General features: G+C 43.1%; 1 protein-coding gene across 1 annotated transcript; it reads right to left on the bottom strand.

Moving 5' to 3' along the window:
• Window positions 1-3,407: 3,407 nt before the first annotated feature.
• LOC141726857 (riboflavin kinase-like) lies at window positions 3,408-13,071 on the bottom strand. Its single transcript, XM_074531967.1, has 4 exons — window positions 12,891-13,071; window positions 11,161-11,312; window positions 9,668-9,770; window positions 3,408-9,130 (listed from the first exon to the last, which is right to left on the bottom strand). Exons 1-4 carry the CDS (start codon window positions 12,970-12,972, stop codon window positions 9,000-9,002), a joined length of 468 nt encoding a protein of 155 aa, XP_074388068.1. The 5' UTR covers window positions 12,973-13,071; the 3' UTR covers window positions 3,408-8,999.
• Between the last annotated feature and the right edge of the window lie 1,084 nt (window positions 13,072-14,155).

Raw genomic sequence — 14,155 nt, 5'->3', positions numbered from 1 at the left:
CTGAAGGAGAGGGTGAATCCAGTCAATTTGCTGAAATCAAAGCTATTCAACTGGCCCTAGGTATTGCAGAGAGAGAGAAGTGGCCAAGGCTCTATTTGTATACCGATTCTTGGATGGCAGCCAACGCTCTATGGGGATGGCTGAAGAGATGGAAAGAGGCCAACTGGCAGTGCAGAGGAAAACCAATTTGGGCTGCGGAAGAGTAGAAGGATATCGCTACTCGGTTAGAGAAGTTACCTGTGAAGGTTCGCCATGTAGATGCCCACGTCCCCAGAAGTAGAGCTAATGAAGAGCAGCAAAACAACCAGCAAGTACATCAGGCTGCAAAGATAGGGGAGTTGAAGATAGATCTCGACTGGGAGCATAAGGGAGAGTTATTCTTAGCACGATGGGCCCATGATGCCTCAGGCCACCAGAGTAGAGATGCCACCTATAAGTGGGCACGAGACCGAGGGGTGGATCTAACCATGGACAGTATCTCTCAGGTTATTCGTGACTGTGAGACGTGCGCTGCCATTAAGCAGGCCAAGCGACTGAAGCCCCTCTGGTATGGGGGGCGGTGGTCTAAGTACAAATGCGGGGAGGCCTGGCAGATTGATTACATCACACTGCCTCAAACCCGCCAGGGCAAGCGCTATGTACTAACCATGGTAGAAGCCACCACAGGATGGTTGGAAACCTACCCTGTGTCTCATGCTACAGCCCGTAACACTATCTTGGGCCTTGAGAAGCAGGTCCTTTGGAGGCACGGTACTCCCGAGAGAATTGAGTCGGATAATGGAACTCATTTTAAAAACAATCTTATTAATACTTGGGCTAGGGAACATGGCATCGAGTGGGTATACCATATCCCCTATCATGCACCAGCTGCAGGGAAGGTGGAAAGGTACAATGGATTGTTAAAAACCACCTTAAAAGCATTGGGTGGGGGGTCTTTAAAAAACTGGGAGCAGCATTTGGCAAAGGCTACCTGGTTAGTTAACACTCGAGGTTCCACCAACCGAACGGGTCCTGCTCAGTCTGAGCTCCTTAATATAGTAGATGGGGATAAAGCCCCAGTGGCCCATGTCAGAGGTTTGTTGGGAAAGACAGTATGGATCAACCCTGCCTCGAGTACAGACAAACCCATCCGTGGGATTGTCTTTGCTCAAGGACCAGGTAATACATGGTGGATAATGCAGAAAGATGGAACAACACGGTGTGTACCTCAGGGAGACCTGATTGTGGGATGAGACTCATATATGACTGTCATTGTTTGTTGAATGTGAGACAGAAGGAAACTGTAAGTGTCAAAGGTTTGAGTAAGTGAAATGAAAGATTTTATTGTATGTTCACGATATGGGATAAGGGGTGGAGTGTCGTGAGGTGACAGCCTTTATCCCAATATCATGTGTTGTGTCTGGCAGCTGTGCCTTTCCCCACCCTCCCCCCCCCAGCCGTCTAGCTGTGGCAGGATGGGGAAGAGGTGGGGGGGGGGGGTGTGACCAGGCACTTTTGGCTTTTGGCTTTTGCTGCTTGGCTTGGCTAGCCGCTTGCTTGCTTGCTTGCTTTCTGCTTTTGCGCTGTTTTTTTTTTTCCTTTTCTTTTGTTCTCTCTCTTTCTTACCCTCCCCTGAAGATACTGGACCGGCTCCGGACCTGACCTGAGAGCTCCAGGACACCCGAAGCCTGCTAGAGAAACTCGGCGCCCTTCACAACACAGTCTGGTCCCTTTTCTTTTCTTGTGTTGGGGAGTGTTCTTTTGTTACTTGTAAATAAATAGGTTTTGTTTTCCACTTTGCTCCTCCGAGAAATTCCTTCCCGAACCCGGTGTTGGGGGAGGGGTGGTTGGAGGTTTGTTTTGTTTTGGGGGGCTCCCTCTTGGAGATTTCCCCTAATTTGTCCTAAACCAGGACAGACAGCAACAGTCCAATATATATTTCAAAATGGACTTCTGGGGGGACAGAAGATGTGTGTGAATAGGAGGAAAATCAGTGTTTTAGAGAAATTCTTACTACTGCATGGATTTTCTATGCTTTCTTACAGAATTACTGCGTTCCCCAGCGCTGATGGTTTTCATCATAATCTTGTAGTATGTTTCCCAATGGAACTGCATTTATGACATGACTTCTTCGACCAAGTACCTCCACAGTATTCCTCATTCTACACATCAACCCCTAATTAATCTAATTCCAGTAGTTTAAACAGTATTTAATCACAAATAGAGAGTTTGAATTTATTGCAAAGTAAAACACAATCCAGAAGTGCACTGGCAAAAAGGACTACTTCTGTCTTCTTTAGGATATTCTTGAGCTACAGAGAACTGAAAAAAAACAGAGAGCATTTACAACAGAAATTTTCCACCTGTCTTTTAAAGTGGTTCAGCACTTTCAAACTATGCCAAAGGGAATAAATAACACTCAGCAGGTAATCTACCTTAAAGGGACAAAACAAAGCATTTTTTTTAGCATTGCTGGATACATAATAATACACAAGAGGATGCTCTTTATAGCCCCTTGCTATGAAGAACAGAGTCTTCACACAAAAGTGTATGGAAATGCTATTATTTGTTGTCACTATGGTCCGACGGCCAAGAGATAGACTAAGCCTTAAAATTGTTCCTTCACATTTTTGACAATAAACAGTTCTAGAGCTGTTAATCATTTAAGACTTATCTTTACAAATTAATTAATTTTGAGAAGGACTAATTTTTAAGCCATAATTCTTGAGTGGATTTTTTTTGTTAGGTACTCCTAAAGACCTCATGATCACCCTGTAACTGACATTATTCTGTGGATTTCATCATTGCCCCTTCAGTAACAAAGAGGAATACAAAATCATGTGAAGATTTAGAAGTTCAAAATAAGGCAGTCACCCCCATAAAGCTCTGCCTAAAACGGAAACAACTAACATTGCTAGGAGTGGCAAAGGAAAGGAAATCCAAGACAAGAAGGTTAACTTTATCAATTACAATTCCTTTAGTAATAGTACAGTGCAACAACATCAACCAAAATACAGCTACTTGTACATAATACAAAAATAAAGTTTATACTGTGCTAGGAATTATGTATTGAGCTTAAAGAGTGATGTATAACATTTTCTCTTAAATAATATGGTCAGGTACACTCAGCCAAATGGATGCACTAACACACTCTCTTTGAAGACAAACACATAAAGAGCAGTTTCTTAGTTCAGTGTATCCATATATCATACCTCAGCTAGGATTTGAGAGCAAGCTAAGTCTTTCAAGTTTTCCCTTTGCTACTGTTCTTTATCTATAGCACAGCAGTTCTACAATCAAATGGTGTCCAGGTTTAGAGCAAGTTTGGGGAAGAATCCCCCCAAAGGAGCTCCAGTGGGAAAAGCAGATCCAATCGGCCCCTCCCCCCCTCAACTGGTCCGGGAGGAAAGAAAAATACCTCCTTGGAGAAAGGTGGAAAAAAACCCCTGTTTATTAAACAATACGACCAAAACAGTATCAAAACAATGAGACCCCTTGCCACTCTAAAAGAGATGACAAACTGAGAAAACCCCGGGTTCAAGCAGCAGCTCACTCAGTCTCTGATCAGTCTCTCAGTGCTGGAATTGTCGCAGGCCAGGGCCGGCCCGGTGGGCCACAGCTGCAGCTGCCGGTGCTCTCCTGGGTGTTCAGTCCAGAGCAGTTCCAAGAGGTCCAAAGAAAAGGGAAAAAAAAACAGTCCAGGGAACTTCTTTGCCTCAGCTAGCTAACACTAACTAAAAAGCAAAAGAAGAGCTCTCTGTCCCGCTGTCTGTCCGCAGACAACACAGTCAGGAGCAGGAATGTGGAGGAGTGAGTGCAGTGTCTGAAAACAAACTGCGCGCTTCTTCTCTCTCCCCCTTCACTCTCTGTAACACTCTTAAAGGTACAAAACTTATTATTATTCAACATAAACAGAGTGAGACGATTGGGGATAAAAGCATCATATAGTCAACCCAGGACATTCCACCCCTTATCCCCATATCGTCTGCTTACTACTAAAACTAATATAAATTCTAACTCTACAAGTACATACATGATACATCCATTATACAACTATACACAGACAGTGGTAATAACATTCAGGAAACAGTGATATTTATACAGGTTTTATCCAACAATCAGGTCTCCCTGAGGTACACATCGTGTTCTTCCATCTTTTTGCATTATCCACCACGTGCAACCTGGTCCCTGAGCAAAGACAACCCCACGAATGGGTTTGTCTGTACTCGAGGCAGAATTGATCCACACAGTCTTCCCTAACAAACCTCTGATATGTACCACTGGGACTTTGTCCCCTTCTATTACATTCAAGGACTCAGACTGGGCAGGACCTGCTCGGTTGGTGGAACCTCGGGTGTTAACTAACCAGGTGGCTTTTGCCAGATGCTGCTCCCAATTCTTGAAAGATCCCCCACCCAAAGCTTTCAACTGGGTTTTTAGTAGTCCATTGTACCTCTCCACTTTTCCTGCAGCTGGTGCATGGTAGGGGATATGGTACACCCACTCAATGCCATGTTCCCTAGCCCAGGTGTTGATAAGGCTATTCTTGAAATGAGTCCCATTGTCTGACTCGATCCTCTCAGGGGTGCCATGTCTCCACAGAACTTGCTTTTCCAGGCCCAGGATGGTGTTCCGGGCTGTAGCATGAGACACAGGGTAGGTTTCCAACCATCCAGTGGTGGCCTCCACCATGGTCAGCACGTAGCGCTTGCCCTGGCGTGTCTGGGGCAGTGTGATGTAGTCAATCTGCCAGGCCTCCCCATACTTGTACTTGGACCACCGCCCACCGTACCAGAGGGGCTTCAGTCGCTTGGCCTGCTTGATGGCAGCACACGTCTCACAGTCATGGATAACCCGAGAAATACTGTCCATGGTTAGATCCACCCCTCGGTCTCGTGCCCACTTATAGGTGGCATCTCTGCCCTGGTGGCCTGAGGCATCATGGGCCCATCTAGCTAGGAATAACTCTCCCTTATATTCCCAATCTAGGTCTATTTTGGACACCCCTATCTTTGCAGCTTGGTCTACCTGCTCATTGTTTTGGTGCTCCTCGGTGGCCCTACTCTTGGGTACATGGGCATCTACATGGCGGACTTTCACAGGTAGCCTCCCTACCCTGGTAGCAATGTCTTTCCACTCATCAGCAGCCCAAATTGGTTTCCCTCTACGTTGCCAGTTAGCCTTTTTCCACCTCTCCAGCCATCCCCACAGAGCATTGGCTACCATCCATGAATCAGTGTAGAGGTAGAGCTTTGGCCACTTCTCTCTCTCAGCAATGTCTAGGGCCAGTTGAACAGCCTTGAGTTCAGCAAATTGGCTTGATCCACCTTCTCCTTCGGTAGCTTGTGCAACCTGTCGTGTGGGGCTCCATACGGCTGCTTTCCACTTCCGGTTCATCCCTACGATGCGACAGGAACCGTCAGTGAAAAGAGCGTAGCGTGTTTCCTCTGGGGGCAGTTGGTTATAGGGAGGAGCCTCTTCAGCACGTGTCACTGGTTCTTGTTCCTCTTCATCTGTGACACCAAAATTCTCACCTTCGGGCCAATTTGTAATGACCTCCAAAATCCCAGGGCGATTCAGTTTACCTATATGGGCGCGCTGAGTGATGAGAGCAATCCACTTGCTCCATGTAGCACTGGTGGCATGGTGAGTGGAAGGAACCTTGCCTTTGAACATCCACCCCAGCACGGGTAGTCGGGGTGCCAGGAGGAGTTGTGCTTCAGTGCCTATTACCTCCAAGGCAGCCTGGACTCCTTCATAGGCAGCCAGGATTTCTTTCTCTGTTGGAGTATAGTTGGCTTCAGACCCTCTGTAGCTTCGACTCCAAAATCCCAGTGGTCGACCCCGAGTCTCCTCAGGCACCTTCTGCCAAAGGCTCCAGGACAAGCCATGGTTCCCGGCTGCAGAGTAGAGCACATTCTTCACCTCTGGTCCTGTCCTGACTGGGCCAAGGGCTACTGCATGAGCAATCTCCTGCTTGATCTGGACAAAGGCCTGTTGCTGCTCAGGGCCCCACGTTGGGCGCCAATTCATGTATTTGTCCAGGTTTAGAGCAAGTTTGGGGAAGAATCCCCCCAAAGGAGCTCCAGTGGGAAAAGCAGATCCAATCGGCCCCTCCCCCCCTCAACTGGTCCGGGAGGAAAGAAAAATACCTCCTTGGAGAAAGGTGGAAAAAAACCCCTGTTTATTAAACAATACGACCAAAACAGTATCAAAACAATGAGACCCCTTGCCACTCTAAAAGAGATGACAAACTGAGAAAACCCCGGGTTCAAGCAGCAGCTCACTCAGTCTCTGATCAGTCTCTCAGTGCTGGAATTGTCGCAGGCCAGGGCCGGCCCGGTGGGCCACAGCTGCAGCTGCCGGTGCTCTCCTGGGTGTTCAGTCCAGAGCAGTTCCAAGAGGTCCAAAGAAAAGGGAAAAAAAAACAGTCCAGGGAACTTCTTTGCCTCAGCTAGCTAACACTAACTAAAAAGCAAAAGAAGAGCTCTCTGTCCCGCTGTCTGTCCGAAGACAACACAGTCAGGAGCAGGAATGTGGAGGAGTGGGTGCAGTGTCTGAAAACAAACTGCGCGCCTCTTCTCTCTCCCCCTTCACTCTCTGTAACACTCTTAAAGGTACAAAACTTATTATTATTCAACATAAACAGAGTGAGACGATTGAGGATAAAAGCATCATATAGTCAACCCAGGACAAATGGTGAGTTGAATTTTTGACAGTGGCATTTATTAGCAGATACAGAAAAGTATTATTCAGAACAGCCTAAGGCACCGTAGTTTCCACAACAGACCCAAGACATCACTGGCAAAAATCAATTTTAAAGGCAGCTATGAGTGCTCAGCTACAGTACCATGATGAACAACAATCTAATGTTGACAACATTCCCTGGTGACTGGTGTGGCTTCTGTTTATTCTCTACAAGGAGTAGTAAAATATATTATTTTAATTTTGCTACAAATCTGAAGAATGCATAAACTCTTAGCAAAAAAAAATTTCTCCTTTTATCTCTCCTTTTTAAAATTCCAATCATCAATCTTGCAAGACAATTCTTTTACAGACTTTTTAGAAATAGTTTCCAACACATTATATAGCAAAAAGCCCACTAAATTATTTCTCTTCTCCTTTAAAAGAAAGTATATTGTCCCATGTCCCTGTCTCCCAAATGTATTGTATCTGCCTCTGCTATCAACACCACTGGTGAACAATTCATTTAAGCAAAATCAAGTTTTCTCCTGAAGTCCTAAAGAGCAAACATGAACCCTTGATTTCCTCAAGACCTCTTCCCTAATAATAGCCCATGATACTGGCTAGAATTTAAAGCAGTATGAAGTGAAACTATCATCTTGACAGCACCACCTGCCACAAAGACCGAATCAGCTACCTTGCTAAAACTCTTCTAAATTCTAGAGTGAAAAGTAGGATTAGAACAGGACAAGGAGTAAATTAATCAAATTTCACTATAGAAATTGTGCGTTCCATATTGAACATTGTAGCTCAGACAGAGAATCACAGCTGATATTTAAAGAAGTACTTTGAATTTCAGAATATGTCCCAGACACATCAGAGGGTGATTAAAAACTTATGATTGTGACAGTCACTATAGCTAATCTGCTTCCATTCACCAAGGGATAGAAAAATTTATCAGAGGAAAAGAAGACTAGGTATTGAATCGCACATTACATACTTTTTTCAAACTGTTTTTCAAATTACTATCAACTCTCATCACACTCCTTCCACTAATCCATCACAGAATAGTTAGGGTTGTAAGAGACCTTCAGAGATCATCTAGTCCAACCCCCACTTGTATCCCCATATTTCAGAGTAGGACTGTCTGCAGCTACTTATAAAAAATAATCAATATTCTTTATAGTGTTGATTCATTATCTAATAAATCCCCAAAGGTTTTCATTTGTGTATTTATCTACTTGGTCTGCCAAAATCTTGGCTCTTACCTGCACTTAGTGCAGAGTGTTGATGAGATTTTTCTGTGCCTTACAATAATGACAACCTTGAAGTCAGACATTTTATTGCCAGTGCAGTAAATAACCTCAAGATTTTCCTATGAAAAATATCAGCAGCACATAAAATGCAAATACGTGTCCACTACCTATTTTCCTTTAAGATGCAATGAGCAGCAGTCTTGTTATATTGTTTCTGCATCTTTTACGCCTGAACCTTAAAGTTTATCAGCTTTCACACTTTTACTAATATTTTGAAATTATGTGAATCACCTCTTCAGAATTAAACTACACAATCATGTGTTATCATATATTCAGTCAAGTGTGAAGAAATATAATTCAGATTCTAGCAACACAATGAGCAACAGCGATTTCTTCCATCTCAAATAAACTTAAAATAAATAATTTCAATTAAAGTAACAGCTTCAACCATAACAGCTGTGTAGCATATAAAAAATCAAGAACTATATGGAATTAATCTTACTATTGTTATCTATCTAAGCACTGGAATTTTCTGAGTCAATCAATACCAACATTTTCTAAGCTAAAACTCAGATCTAAGAATGACACAGAAAATGGGACATTATGGAACATTAGGTTAAGAACAGGCATTCTTCATTAAATGAGCTAACCACACCTCATGATTACAATTAACTTTGGTCATGTTCTAAATGTGCTCAGATCTCCAAAGACCTGGTAACATTAGGATACATCATACATTGTTTATCTACAACCAGTAGTACAGCCTTCTAGCTCTTTTGTATGACTGGGCTAATGATGACTCAACCAAAGAAAACAGAAGTCATCTTGTATGATTGGTTCTGATCTCAGTCACCTAACAGACATATGACACAAAAGTATCTATGAGAGCAGTGCAAATACAAAAGCTCCATGACAGGGAAGAAAATAAGAAAGAAAGAAAGAAAGAAAGAAAGAAAATAAGAAAGAAAGAAAATGAATGAATGAATGAATGAATGAATGAATGAAAGAAAGAAAGAAAGAAAGAAAGAAAGAAATATAAAAAAAAGAAAAAAAAAAAGAAAAAAGGCTGTATGGCTTTTCTCAGCGATTATTTACTATTTTGCCTTCTGGCAGATGAAAAAAGTTATCTTCTTTGAGTTTAAGATGTTCTGGTAGATCTAGCTGTCTTTTTGCTTCTTCAATATCTTCCTGAATTGCCAAAATGAGCGCATCTGAAAAGGTAAGAATAGGAATATTTAAAAGTTGTTTTGTATTCTGAACACAATAACAAGTGAAAATAAGGCATCACAAAATATCAAACAACAATCACAGAAACAGAATGTAACTATGAGGTTTGAAAGGCAGAACTCTCTACTTTTAAAATGTTTTTTTTTTACCATGCTAAAGTTGCATTTTTACCTGTTACAACCACTATCCTCTTCATTTGTCAAAAGACATATTAGCAGCTCTGTTTCAATACTAACAAAACTGCATTTTAAGAATAAATTAGTACACTTGACTTTCATGACAAGCCCATGACTTTAACATTACTCCCTAGACAAGGGAAATAAAAGTGCAGGTTTTTAGTGTGATACATAAGATGATGTGGGGGTATGTCTTTTTGTTTTTAAATTACGAAAACATTTCACTGACATTTTAAAGGTTAACCAATAAAACATCTCAGAATGGAAGGAGGTACAGTGAAGACCTAGAACTTGCATGAGTAAGGCAAAAAAGAAACTAGTCTGAGGGAGACCTTCAATACTGACCTAAGGAATCAAAGTTTTTTTCGGGTCGAATGTATCCAGTTATGACTATACTAAGAATTTCTCCATAAAAGTCTTCTTTGAAGGTGTGGATAATGTGTGTTTCCTAAAGGAAGAGAAGTAAGTGGACAATTACAATGAACTTAAAGAGTTTATTTCTCTCTCTGTAAGCATGTAGGCCTAATATCCAACATTCAAATTCTGCTTAACAGATAAAAAATAAAAGGACATTTAGTATAGCATGTATAATCCAAAATAAAAAGGCCAGGGCTTTAGTTTGTATTAGGAAGTAGAATTGCATTCTGCATTGAATTAAAAAAAAATACTTCCTTAAAGAGTAAAAAGTGTTTAAAGAGAAAAGGAATGAAAAAAAAAAAAAACAAGAAAACCGAAACAACAAAACCTCCCCCTAACCAAACAAAAAGACCCAACAAACCAATTAAAAAAAACCCAAAACCCACACCCCTAGACATCAGGAGCAGGAGCAGTGCTTCAAAACTTCTCAGAGTTAAGATTTCTAAGGCAGGAAACGTTAGTGTTTCATCAACAAGTGGATACATTAAAATAACTATGAAGATTTTGATGGAAGTAGCTGCCTCAAGGAGAGCTTCTACACCTATCCCCTAAGGGAACTGAATGATAAAAACGAAGAGCAAGTCCAGACTAAGACACAGACCTGACACTCAAAACCTTTTTATGCATATCCAAAACAAGCCAACCCATAGCATCTACCAGCAGAGCTATTATTTGGGAAGCTTTTAACTACTTGCTCAGAAAAGTTATCAGCAAAGAAATTTTTAAGTATAGACTTTCCAAAGACAAACACTTAGAAGTAGAAATTTGTGAACAAATAAAATTGTTTTCAGCAAATAAAAGAGAGCTTTGCAAGACTCAGGAAAAGCACCAGCACTTGTCAACAAAAAACCCCACAGCTGTTACAGCTCAGGATTTTAACTTCTCCATCCTTACACCCTTATATGCCTTCAAGTATTTATTGGGTACATTAAGCTGCAGCATCTTACGTATCCATTTCATCATTTAAGAGAAGAATTAATTAAAAATTCATTACAAATTAAGCTGCCCCAACATCTCCTATATGAAATGCAGATACATTGCAGAGAACAATAGATTATTACTATGTCCCAGCTTATGCCAGGGTCTCATAACCAGTAAATTCAATGTGTTTACCAAGTTCATGCTTAATTTGCTATCAGCAAGTCAAACAACCATCATTTCAAGTACTATTATATTTTAATTTTGGAAGTAGTTAAGAAATGGTGGAATGGAAGAAAGAAAAACTTTACTCAACTTCCTCTGCATACTCTCTGGTTACAGGGAGTATATTCTTTTCAGAATATTATTAATTAGATAACAAATGTATTTCCAATGGTACACAAATTTCTAAATACCATTCATCAATCAAATTCTGTGTATCTTGTTAAAATTAATGCAGTCTTTTATTACAATAAAAATCCCACAAAAAGCAAAATTCTTACCACTGATTTCTTAATATTCTTATAGAAGGGATTCCATCCTATGCTCACAACCATTTTATGCACATCTCCATTTCCAACACAGGCCCATCCATAGTATATACCAGTAGGGATATCAGATGGAAAGCTTTCAACTACTTGCTCAGAAAAGTTAGCTGCAAAAATTTTATAAAGTGTAAGTGCCTTTGTGTAAATCAAGTATATAACAGGATCTTCAAGTACTTAAAAGCCAAACTCTGCCTACACACTATTTACAAACATAACACTGGTGATGATAAGAATAATGAGACAGACCATCAGCAAAGTATAAAACAGCTTCATAAAATTTAGTTACTGTGGCAACACCTGAGTTATTATAACTCCTACACACACACACACACACTGTATTGTATAGTTTTCTTTCTCTTCTGCAGTAGTAATTAATAAAAACATCATATATACAGCCAGAACACATTTCATTCTTAGGACAATTACCACAGCTTTACCACGAGGAAAAATGAGAGGGAAAAAGTCAACTTTCTTCTGCACTATAAAATAGCATCTCAGAACTACTTATTAGTAAAATATTTACTGATGAAATAAACTATGTAGAAGCAAATGTAATCTTTGTTTAGTCATCTGTCAGTTTTGCACAAGTTCCCTTTCAGAGGCATCTGTGGACTTGAGATTTCCTTTGAAAACTATGTATTTACAGTAAAATAAAATTTCCTTTTGGCTAATTTGAATCTTCTGTCAAAATTACTATCCTACCCCTATTTCCAAGCTGAATAGATCTCTTAATGCAAGATACCAAACTGATTTGAAAGAATGAATGGTTACCAAATTTTTATAAAAGCTCACAGATAGGTACAGCTTTCTTTCCCTGTTCCCTAATACCAACACATCATTTATAAACAACCAGGAGAAAAATGTGAAATGTTCTCAGAAACAGATGTGAGAAATCCGGCACTACAAGAGTGGTCTTATAAAGTTTCATGTCTGTTAGATGTAGTGCAATATGACTACTGACTTCAGTGTGTGCTTAAGAACATTCAAAATTTTCTTGCAGTATTCATCTGCCTGCGTTTCGACACCTGAAACAGAGATGGGCGATAGGAAAATGTATTCTCTGTAGGCCAAACCCACCTGCTCTGTTTCAAACTCTGCTTTACTCCCCTTAAACTTTCTTCCTTGCAGCGATTCCCAATGCCTACTCCCTTTCCTACTCCTATCAGAGATTTATGCGGAGGGATATTTTCCCAGGCTGCCACACGAGAACGTGACACTCATCTACATCCCGTACATCGTGACGATCACTAGATGAGAAAAGGAACAAACATTAAGATCCAGGGAAACCTCTTTACAGACTGGGGTGCACAAGGGAAGGTGCGAGACTCTAAGCAGTGCAGGAGAGGGAGAAGAAAGGCGTCGGGAAAACGCTGGTAGGTAACAAGGCAGGGCCGTTCTCGGAAATCGCAAATCATAACAAAAGCGCAGCCCTGCAGGGCGGCGGGGCGGCCGCCGAGGTCAGGCGAGCTTAGTCACAGCGCTGCCGCACGGCTGCGGGGCAGGAGCACGGCACGGCTCCGCCCGAGGGCCGCGACACAGGCCGGCTGCAGAACCCCGGCCCAGCACCTGGCCGGCGGCAGCGCTCCCGGGCCCCGGCGCGGACCCGCAACCCCACGGCTGGGCCCAGCCCCGCGGACACCCTGCCCATGCTGTTCCGGGAAGACGTGCCCACCGCGCCCGCTCACCGGTGGGGATGCCCAGCTCCTTGGAGCCCCTGCCGAAGCCCTTCACCACCTCCCCGCGGCAGAAGTACGGCAGGTGCCTCATGGCCCTGCGCTGAGGCGCCGGCGCCCCGAGCCCGCCGCGCCGCCGCGCCGCTCACCACCGCCCTCCGCACGGGGCGCTACCAACGACAGGGGAGGAACCGCTCGAGCCGGCGAGCCACACGGCGCTCCGCAGCCCCTGCCCACCCTCCCGAGTGGACGTGCCCGCGCCGCATGCCCAGTGTGCCCTCCCTCGCCGGGGGCGGCGCGGCGGGGCGGGCGGTGCCTGCTGAGGGCGGTGAGCTTCGCCGCGCGCAGCCGGGTGCTGTCACTCGTCGGTGACAAAGGGCCGTGCCCTGTGCTCCTGCCCGCGCGTTTCGTCACACTCGGCTCTCCGAGGGCAGATGGGCCTGGCCCGTCCTGCAGTTTCTTCGATGGAAACTGCAGTGACTGCTGCGACTGCTGTGCTCCCGCTGCCACAGCCCGACCCTCTTACCTGAAAGGCTGCAGCTTGCACCCCGCGCCCACGCGTGTACGTAGGGATTGTTGCTCCCTTGGTAGCCCTGGATTTGCCTTTTCGCTCAGAAAACACAAAATGCTTCAGTGCACAGCAGACATTCAGGAAAGCTGCCAGAACAGGTCTTTTTGTGACATGCTCCAGCGAACTGCAGTTCCTTGCTTAAAACAAAAGCAGTAATCCAAACAACCAAACCCCAACAGCAAACTAAACTAAAATCAAACAATTTTTACCCAATCTCTGCTTTTAACCAACATGCTCACATCTTCCCTTCTGCCATTACCATTGCTAGTGCAGGGGTCTCCTTTGGAAAAAAGCACCAAGAGAGCAGTGCTCATTCTATGTTCGCTCCAAGGAAAAAGAAGGGTTACATGAGCATTTCTCTTCCTTCACTTCCTGTCTCTTCATGTTGATATAGCTTACTAATGTATTTAGATGATTAGCACTCTTTTTTCTATTGCCCTGCCTGATCCAACTTAAATAAATTTGAGGTGGCATGAGTTCAAAATAGTATTATGTGAAAGATATCCATAATCTTGGTAAACTACAGAACAGCCATCCCACCAGCAGACAGTCTCTTTGTATCAGTGAAACTATAGGCCCTTTGAGTTCTGGAGTCTCATTCAGCACTGCTGTGCTGCACATAAGCATATTTGTGTTTAGACACATAACTGTTATCCAGAAACACCATCCAGAAAAACCCTGAGGTGAACTGGCACTTTCTTCCCCC

This window comes from Zonotrichia albicollis, chromosome W (genome assembly GCF_047830755.1).
Source record: "Zonotrichia albicollis isolate bZonAlb1 chromosome W, bZonAlb1.hap1, whole genome shotgun sequence".
Classification (NCBI taxonomy): Eukaryota; Metazoa; Chordata; class Aves; order Passeriformes; family Passerellidae; genus Zonotrichia; species Zonotrichia albicollis.
This window is presented reverse-complemented; position numbering and strand designations above follow the sequence as displayed.

Bases quoted from the DNA above. Each gene is read 5' to 3' on its own strand.
- LOC141726857 (XM_074531967.1), bottom strand. From the start codon at position 12,972: ATGAGGCACCTGCCGTACTTCTGCCGCGGGGAGGTGGTGAAGGGCTTC. The intron at 11,313-12,890 runs GTGAGCGGGCGC...AAATTTTTGCAG, and splicing joins GGAGCTGGGCATCCCCACCG to CTAACTTTTCTGAGCAAGTA. The intron at 9,771-11,160 runs GTAAGAATTTTG...CTCTTCCTTTAG, and splicing joins AGAATATTAAGAAATCAGTG to GAAACACACATTATCCACAC.